Source organism: Anastrepha ludens, chromosome 4 (genome assembly GCF_028408465.1).
Source record: "Anastrepha ludens isolate Willacy chromosome 4, idAnaLude1.1, whole genome shotgun sequence".
NCBI lineage: Eukaryota > Metazoa > Arthropoda > Insecta > Diptera > Tephritidae > Anastrepha > Anastrepha ludens.
In genome coordinates this window covers 116,992,947-117,003,459 of record NC_071500.1, presented here as the reverse complement: position 1 = coordinate 117,003,459, position 10,513 = coordinate 116,992,947, and the positions used below count along the sequence as shown (strand labels likewise).

General features: G+C 34.1%; 1 protein-coding gene across 1 annotated transcript in view; it reads left to right on the top strand.

Annotated features, from left to right (window-relative positions):
- Positions 1-297: 297 nt before the first annotated feature.
- The window catches only part of LOC128860801 (catalase-like), a 38,024-nt gene continuing 27,808 nt past the window's right edge, over positions 298-10,513 (top strand). The window contains exon 1 of the mRNA XM_054098552.1: positions 298-494. Within this exon, the coding sequence (XP_053954527.1) occupies positions 438-494 (57 nt within the window). The 5' untranslated portion in view covers positions 298-437. The remainder of the gene's footprint in view (positions 495-10,513) is intronic.

Sequence of the window (10,513 nt, the reverse complement as noted above, 5' to 3'; positions counted from 1 at the left end):
AAAGTTATTCAAAAACAAAATTAATGTTTAAGTTTTCGCCACCGTGCATATCTAGCGATGTGTACCATAATTTTAAACGCCGGTAGCAAATCAATTTAACGAATCAAATCGAAAACAATTTAAAATTAAAATGCATGCAAGCCACCACAAGCACGGTTATAATATTTGTACGGGATTTGACAAGTGTTTTGGCTGGTGTTTATAATATTACTAAATTTGATTTCAATGGCAGCACTAGATGTATCTCTCCACTTAGAGTAGAGCGCAACCCTGATGAATTTTAGCTGTCAAAAAGTATAAAAGGACTTCGAGTTCTTAATTGTATATCATTTTGGGTGCTTAGTAAGTTTTATATCGTTTTCGATTCTGATTCAATTGTTCGGAGTTTGTGTGCCGTCTTTGTTTGTATTCAACGCTCTTAACGAATTTTTTACAAAATGTCTAACCGTGACGCAGCCAGCAACCAGCTAATTGACTACAAAAATAATTTGTCGGTAAGCTTTGTGAATGCAATGTCATTTAGGCTAGAGTGCACTCGGTGCAATGGAGTGCATATCTCTTGTATTTTGAATATGGATGGCTTTTATTTGATCATAAAGTGGTAATAAGAAGATATACATAAATTTTGAAATTTAGAAACGAAAAAAAAATGGATTACTAGGTCTTAATCGATAGTGAGGAAAAAGCGACATACGTTTTTATAAATATGCATTTGAAGTGATTAACTGATTTACTAAAATTTTTCAAATTATTTATGTTTACTTTTTTCGAATTTACATGAACCGGCACTGGGAACATTCAACTTTTATGTGTTGTTTCTTTGTTTGTATTTATTTTAAGATTTTACAGCTTTTTAAAGTTTTTGTTTAAATAAATTCCATAAATACATGGTTTGTCGTAGTTGCTAAAGCATTCATTGTGTATAACGACTAAAGTATGAACTTCAGATTATTCATCTATAGATAGAGCGAACAATGAATAATGAATAAAGAACTTATCTTATATCTACATACATACGTATATATGTATGTAAATACTCCTAAATAAATATGAAGGTTATCAAATTGGTTATCAGTTTACTATTTAACGTTATATTACTATTTAACGAAGTATTTGGAGTTTTAAAGTAAAGTTGTAGAAATGTAAACATTGGAAGCATAAGAACATACATATCTATGCATTTAATAAAGGGGTTTCCAATAAGAGGTGTTATTTTGATATTCAAAGAAAAATGCTATTTTTTAATATAATATAAATGATCGGATGTTTACTTCATTATAAAGAGGAAGGCATGCCGTTAATAGTGGAAAATAACTTCAGATAACTCCATCGCAATCCATTTACCTGTAACCCCTGTTATTGGAAAACGCTTTATAATTACCAGAAAACGACCGAACATTGATTTTTGAGCTGGACCCAAGATGCCCAAATGAAAAAGGTCTGGAGTTTTTAAAAATCCAATCTTTTTTTATAAAAAAAAAAATAACAAAAATGTTAAGTTAAGTTTCAATCGCAGAAAACTTTAGCTCTAACATTCTTATGTTTATAAAAATAACACACAATATCTTACATATATTTGCATGTGTACTGCAGTAATTATATAATACGCAGTAAAATAACTTTACATTGTAAAAAGCTGTGAAAACAAAAGTTTCACGACATTTTCACTTTGCAAGAGTCACCGTTTATCAGTATAGAACTGACCTGCAGCACTGCACAATTGCTTACTAGCAATTTAACATTAGTTCAAAGCAATTTTTTCTACTAGGAAATGTGGGCTTTGATACCAATACTCAAGTTACAATTTTTCGACAGAGATGAACCAAACCGAAGCCGAAGTGCGGTTGTAATAAGGGCGTACATCGATATACATACATAAATATTGGTCCCTATTATGAGCAACATTCGATCTTCGACTGTAGTCGAAAGTGCTGATCGAACGAATTTTCATTTGGTATTATGGTGCTCATTCGTTGAAGAATAGGACTATTGTGAATTTCGATCGCTCGACGCATTTACAATAGATAATTTTTTCTCAGCTGATACACCAAATCAAAATAAAAGAAAAACCGATTGTGTTGAAATTCTTTGCTAACATTATTTTTAAAAGTTAAAAAAAGTATTTTTTGTGAAAATGAGTACAACGGAGTTGTGGTTCGACGATTCATCGGACGATGAAAGATTAGTGGAACTAGCTAGAAGTAGAAAACAGTTGAGGGACGCATTCAAACCCCTGGAAATGGCTTCCACTGAGTAAATTTAGAATTTTCAAAATGTGTTGACGTATTTAATATTACAGAAATTTCCTTACAGATTTTTAAAGAACTTTAGATTATCTAAAGAGGCGTTGGTGAACCTACTGTCCAGTACAGAAAACCTGTTGCAGCAGTGCACCCGAGTTAAATTGATTCAAATATTTTAAAGCTAGCCACAGTTGTGCCATTTTGTGCTCAGGGATCGTACCAATTGAGTATTGGTAATGAAGGTATGCTAGGACTTGCTCAACCCACTGTGTACAATGATGCTGAACATATTGAAGTGGAGTCAAATAACGCAGAAGTAGAAAACATAAGAAATGAAATTTTGAGAATATTATAGAAAAATCTAAAAAGTATTAAATAGAAATCTTTACGCCACAGTTTCTGTTTTATTTTTGTTATAAATTTTCTTTATTCAATTATTCGTCATTCGAAAAAAATATGTATTTCAGTTCCTCTACGTATTTCAGCCCATGCCTGCCAATAAAATATATTTCTATAAACATCACAAAAAAAAAAACCATTATTAAGCTTAATCCATTTTGCTGCCGTTCTCACTGGTGGTCCCAAGCAATTCAGCTCCGTTGTAAATTCCTCCCATTTTTTTGCTGCTTGAACTTTGGTGCAAATCCCTTTTGCGAATTGTGGCTTCGCCTTTCTAATTGTTGTTTGGTACTCACGAATTAGTCGAATTAGTAAATATTTATTATTTGGTTACTATAAAACCATAAATAATCGCAAATAACTTACACTTTAACAAGTTTTCCCACAATACGCTACACAATCGAAAGCAAAATTGCATTCGACTCTAAATTCGGTAAACAACGAAAATTTCGATAGGGTTGCACCGCTCATAATACCAAATTGACATTCGATTTTCGATCTTCGACAACCAGCGAATATCGAAGATCGAATGTAACTCATAATAGGGGCCATTAATGTATATCCATAGACTATCGAAGAAAAAGTTAAACAAAGAATATATTTTTTCGTTAATTTGTTGGCTCAAAGATTGCCTTGATTTTTGGCAATTTTCTTTGCTGGCGGAGGGTTGGGTATTTTTTCTATATAAAAAAATGTCGACCATGCGTTAAATGGAGAAAATACGCAAGACCTCATCGAAAAAAAAGCCACTTGAAATTTACACTTTATTATATTGTATATTACAATATTATATTTAATATGCTATAGAGCTGTATACCCGGATATTATCTAAAGGTTTTGAATAAAAAGTTTGAAAATTCAATGAACATTTCCCAACTTTTATAAACTTTGCGTTATATCGTTTTTGTTGTAGTATGACTTTAATTTTTATAATAAATAATTGAAATGAAAAAGAAATCAAATAATCAAAACTTGTTAATATGCGGCGTATACCGTTGTCGTTGTTATTATTATTGGTTGTTGTTGACGCAATTTAAATAAACGGTTTTAAATGTCTTAAATATATTGCACTAAACTTATCAAAACTATCGTATGTCCCAAAAAAGTGTTTTTGGGAAAAATTAAACTTTCCAACAGAAAAAATTCTGGTGTTTAGCCATATGAGTCAACAAATCCAAAATTTGTATTGCTGTTGCCTACTTATTATATGATATACATATACTTACATCTACAATGTGCAGGTTTAGAAGCTATAATTTTTTTCGCTAAGCTTTGTCTCCATAGAAAGCATTCAGGTAATTTTTGTTTCTATAAAGGAAATGCACAAGTCTGCAAGCGAGAAACCTGCTTCCTTCACTTTAAAGCAGCCAAATCGGAGCTGCTTAGTTTAAGACCGGTTGGCAAATTTCCTTGTACATTCTCAACAACTTTACTTTGCCTCGGCTTCAATCACGTTACGTTGATAGGTAACCGCACCATTAATAATGTTATCATGCCAACTACGAAGAAGAGAAGTGCCTAACCTATAATATCTTAAATAATAAAAAAAACATTTGCTCCAATTGTTGCATTTTTTTAATAATTACCTAAAAATATTCAATAATTGCAATAAATCTTTTAACAAATTATCTTTCTTTCCACTCCTATATTGTTTTTTTTACAAGAAAAGCAACGACAGTCAAGCAACAAGTCAACAACAGTATTTATTTTTTTGGTTGTTTACTTGATTATGGCGTGGCTCTTGATCTGCTTGCATATGTATATGTATGTATGTACATACATTTGCCTTTGCACAAATGCACTTTATCGCTTACTTTTTTATTTGCGCGGTATGTGTTAAGAGAGCGCAATTCAAATAAACCAAATAGGTATGAGCTGATTATTTTCTTATAATGAAAAGATTCTATAATTACACTGCACAAAAAAGTTTTATTTTTCGATTGGAACAGAAAAGTGAACATTATGTGCGGACCATTTGTGTAGAACAAAGTTATAGTCCAGCACACTTAAATTTGTTTAAAGTAGATCAAAGTATAGAATTTGGTCATAGAAATCTCTATGTTAAAGTACGTTCACATATGCATTAATTACCAATAAACCTACAAAATTAATCTACCCGTTCACATATGGCAGATTACCTGCAAAATTGACAATCGATATGAAAAAGTATGGTTATTATGTCGGATTATTTTATAATCTCGCTTTTAAATTACGGATTGGGAGTTAAGCATGAATATGTGAACGTACATATTATTACGTTACAAGTGTTATGTGTAGGTGGTTTTTAGTAGTGCATATGCACTAAAAACATTGTAGACATTTAAACCCCATAGCTTACTCATTTTACGTGTCAATTTGATCCCTTTTTCAAGAAAATTCCCAAAAGTTTTATTTCATATAGGGCATTTGAAAACTAAAATGTTCTACTATTATATTTGTGAGAAAACTTCAGTGGGGCTTACCGGATACACCAAAGTCGATAACAAAACTGCTTTTTGATAATTGACAGAAATATTTATACCCCATTCAGCGACAGCGCTGAAAAAAATTGTAAAGACCCTTCCTACCGGGTAACTCTACTATAAACGATTTTGTTTGAGTTGACCAAAGCGTGGTTTCTTCCTCGTGCTAACTGGTGTCCATTTGTTACACCAAGTGAAGTTTTTCTCTGGATCCGCTTGATACTTGTTTACAATAGATTTTCTGTTAGATTTCAAGGCTGTCAATATTATGGGTATTCGCTGTAAGAACTTGATGGCGAAGTCTTTCTTCTATATCAACTGTAGTAGACGGCGCGATCCAGTGGTTTCTTGCTTTGCCCTTGAGTAGGGTGGAGATGTCAGTATTTGATTTTATAAAGGCATTAACCATCAACCTTACGCATTAAGGGGCTGTATACTCAGGTGCAAGCCCTCAATTGCTTCTCTTGAGCACCGAATATGTCTGAGTGACGAAAGATTCTACATGGGTTCGCCACCACATTTCACTGATGAATTGCTCATGGTTTTCAGGGTTATCTGCTACCACACCCCACTGTAGCCACTATTTTAATAATTTTTGTGTCTATTTTGTTATAACTTACTCGTAAAAAAATAAGAAACTGAAATTCTCGAAAAAAAATTGTCACGAATTCGCCAAGTCGTCTAAAATCTTTGGAAAATATTTCAGGTTAAGCCAGCTTGTTTTGAAAAAATGTGTTATATATAATTCGTAGTAACTGGCGCGTAAGCTTATTTATTTATTTATTTATTGACCCGTACGTACTATTGTTTTCATGATATCTTGAGCTATTACGTGCCGATATTTTGTAGAGAAATATGCATTTTTATATAAACCTAGAAAGGTGATTTCGTACATTTTATGACTTCAATTATTTCAATGATTTTTGATTTTGTGTACAGAACACTAATATATGTAAGTATGTATAATATTTTCAATATTTTACAATTCGAAGTGCTGAAGCAAACACAGTTTAATAAAAATGTAAACTTTTATTTAAACTTACGTTTCGTCAATTATTAATTATTTATTTTCTGATTTGGCACGACGGTCGTTTGGCGGACCAATCGCCCCTGTCCTTTGCGAAGTTCCACCTGCTACAGATCGTTTGCTTTCTCTGTCCACCCATGGACGTCGAGCCTAAGGATCATATCACTGGAGTACCAATGCTACTTAATGCATTCCTCTCAAATGCTACCAAAGCATTATCCTTTTTATTAGATATCGGGAATTATGAGCGGTTTGGAGAGTGTGATTTTTGCTCGTCGAGAGAGTGCTCTACTTTTCACTTGTCTAACGCGTCTGAAATAGCACCTGATTTCCGGGCTATATTGTTGGTGCTGTTAAAGCCAAATTTTAGGTAAATTATTATTATTACTTATTTATTATTTGTGTTACCTCATCCAAGCCCAGTTCCCTTATTAAGATCAGGATAGAGTTGGGTTGGATTGAGCGTATGTGCTTTTCCTCTTGCTGCAGTCGACCAAAATTTCTCAACCTTCTCCCCGCTATAGCGCTGCATTCCAGGTTCATTGGAGTCTCCTGGGATTGGTTGCAGAAATGGCAAGAGTTCGTAGACCAAATCCCGATTATGTACAGATGACTTCGCAGTCTGCAGTGGCCTGTGAGGATGTCCGTGCGTATTCTCAGATTATCCTCATAACCCTCCCTATGAGTTGTTTAAACCTCTTTTGGTTGTACACTCCCAGTAGAGGTTTCGCTTGGCGTTTACAACTACTATTATATATATGCCACAGACAGATGGCATAGATCTCCGCTTGGAAGATTATTGGAAAACTACCCTTCTTCCTAATGAATTCTACACATTCTCGTTTTTTGTTTCCTTAGGTAATTTCGGACTAATATAATACAATGAATTTTGTGTCAATAGTCTTGTCTAATTCTAAAAGCATCACTATTTCTTAGCTTTTGTATTACGTATTCAATCCTATCCGTTAAATATACTGATGTATTTTTAGTTTGAATTTTGTGAACTGCCATAAGGGTGTGAGTTCAAATTTTTCATTTATACTAAGTCACTTTAAAGTCTCTAACATTACCTTAATTGATGTATATCTACTACATTTCAATATACTATAAGTATGTCGCATGCCCTTATTCTGCAATTTTTGCAATCTTTCCATTTGATATCATACATTTTTTTGCTGTCATTATATCTGTTTTATTGCGAATTCTTCTAAAGTAGGCTAATTTTTTCCCAATCTTCTTGCTATAACACATAGGCTGAAAAGTCCCGACCCAACAAAGAAAACACGTTTTTTTTTCAAACTTAGCTTTATTCATCAACGTAATTTCCATCAAGAACAACGCAATCATTCCACTTTTGTAGAACGATTTATCTTTTGCCCCGAACTAGGCCCCAGTTTCAGCGTTATCTTGTCTTTGGTCAACAGTGAGGAAACGCGGCACCCACTCTGAACAGAACTTTCTCATAGTCAAATGCTCAAGCAATATAAAGCCAACACGTTTTTTTTATATCTTTACGATGTCGGCTAACTCACGCAACTCACATTTCGATCATTCAAAACGATTTTGTGGATCTTTTTTATATTTTCTGGTGATACCTCTCATTTGGACGTGCACTGCGTTTTGCATCATCCGTGTCTCTATGACCACGTTTGTAGTCAGTAAAAGATGTTTTATTGTTGTTTCTGATGGAGCGGAGCCCCCATAACACTTTACAAGCCATTGCTTCGTTTGAAAGGTATTTTTTCTTATCAAGAAGCGGGACTATTCAGGCCATGTGTTATATTCAATATGAGGCTTATATTTTAATTCTTTATCAATAATTACTTCTAGATATTTGATTGTGTTAATTGTTCACTTTTTTTTGTTAATTTCTAGCAAATTTGATTTTTTTTTTAATTTAAGTTTGTTAATTTTCAACCATTTAGTGACTTCGTCTATATCAGCTAATATTTATTTTTCCTTCAGCATAAATCAGCATATAGTAATATTCTACATTTCCTTATCATTCTAAAACATTTTTAAATCATTTATATTATATAAAAAGTAAATAGTATAGGTCCAAAAGTTGATTCTTGTGGTACTCCTATTTTAGTCTTTTCACATTCCGACGTCTTACCATTTATTTTCGTTCTTTGGTGTCTATCATGCACCTCTCGTAATTAACGTATTTACCACGACCAGTATTGTGTACCCTATTTCGGTCCAGTAATCTGCTTATTCCTAAGAAATCTGGTTTATTCTTCACGGTTTTACATGTGTTAAAAAGTTCGGCCGCCGTAGCCGAATGGGTTGGTGCCTGACTACCATTCGGAATTCACAGAGAGAACGTAGGATCAAGTCTCGGTGAAACACCAAAATTAAAGAAAAACAATTTTTTAATAGCGGTCGCCCCTCGGCAGGCAATGGCAAACCTCCGTGTGTATTTCTGTCATGAAAAATCTCCTCATAAAAATATCTGCCGTTCGGAGTCGGCTTAAAACTGTAGGTCCCTCCATTTGTGGAACAACATCAAGACGCACACCACAAATAGGAGGCCAAAATATAAAGGGTGGTTAAATTTCAAGGGCGGATGTTGAATATGAACCACACCTAAACGTCAACGACGCCGTTGGACTTCTTTCTTTGGGGTTATTTCAAAGAAAAGATGTACGTCGATAAGCCAGCAACAATTCAAGGGCTAAATGATGAGGTAATTCGGCACATTAACGGCATACAACCTCAATTATGCCTCAGCGTCATCGAAAATTTGGACCATCGGATGGAGATGTGCCGCCGAGGCGCCATACCAATATTATCATAATAAAGAGAAATTACAATAATTTCTAAAAAAATTGTATTTTATTCAAAATCAACACCGGCCCTTGAAACTTAACCACCCTTTATGTAAAGTTCTTCTAATGTAATCTCCCTAAATTTAAATACGCCCTTTATCTCTTCAATGTAATTTACATATTGGCCATACTCAATTCATACATATGTATATTATTTTCTTCTATGCTTGGTAAAAAATTTATTAAATTTATTTGCATATACATTATCGTCATCATATTCCGACCCTTCAAATTCTACAAAATCTCAATCATCAACTATTGCCTCTGAAAAACTTTGAGCTCTTCGCTGATCTATAAACTGCTACTGTGACTACTTCATTTCTACAATCAGTACATCTACATGCTGTCCACCAAAATTTTGATGCTATAATTTTTTCTGATATTACAGTTTTCCAGCTTTTGTTCTTTATATTACAACCCCTGCAGAGCTAGACGAGTTTGAGGTACAGTTGTTTTTATTATAATTTTCAAGCATTATTCTCATTGAATGGCGTATCTGTTATTTTCTACTATTAACTCAAGCTGAGAAAAATAAACAAGAAACAAAAGTAAACAAAGCCCTTTACAACTTCTTAGCTATATGGTAGCTGCCAACAATGACATGTCTGAGAGAAAGCTACGCTGAGAGAGCTGATATTTAGGGCAATGATGATTATGACAGTGACATTGAATATCGCATTCAAAAAGTTACAAGTTATGGGGTGACCTAGTCTGAAACCTCCGATCGAATTTGAAGGATTTGCGGAAGTCCTTCCCTGCTTCAACCGAGCTAAACTGAACTCAACACCATTCTTCTTATGCTTGGGAAAAGCCGTATAAGTTTAGGGGATTCCAAAATTAAACATATCCTCTCGGTGCTATCAAAAGTAGCTGTTAAATCTCCGAAATCGAATGCAGGATCGGACGAACCGGAAATGCCTCGTCAATGGTGAATTTTCCAGGCCTGAAGCCACACTGATAAGCCATCCAATTAGTTTGTTGGCGATAGGCTTCAATTTTTCACTATTGCTAATAGGATCTAGGTTTATCTTGCGGTAATTGTCACAAACTGCAGGAGCACCTTATGGGCTGGGCAGAGTGCATTTAGGTTCCAGTCTTCCTCTGACCAAATTTCGCTTAGTGGCTGATACATGCATTCCAACAACTCTTGCCTACTTTAAGAATGCTCGACTTTCTGTTTGACGCTTCTCGCGCTTAATATTATTTTTAGTATTAATATTTTTAATTGTGCATGCCTGTTATTAGCAACATGAAGTAATATTATAGATCTTGTTATGGCATGAAGCTTCTTATGTATGTATAAGCAATATGTTATTTAAACACTGAATACGTACTTGTGTATAAAAAATAAATAAATAATAGGCGCGTACACTTCTGTTAGGTGTTTGGCCGGGCTCCTCCTCCAATTTATGGTGTCCGAACGACAGATAGTTTTTATGAGGAGCTTTTTCATGGCAGAAACACATTACCCGGAGGTTTGCCATTACCTGCCGAGGAGCGACCGGTTATAAAAAAAAATGTTTCTATTATTTCATGTTTTCTTGCATGGAG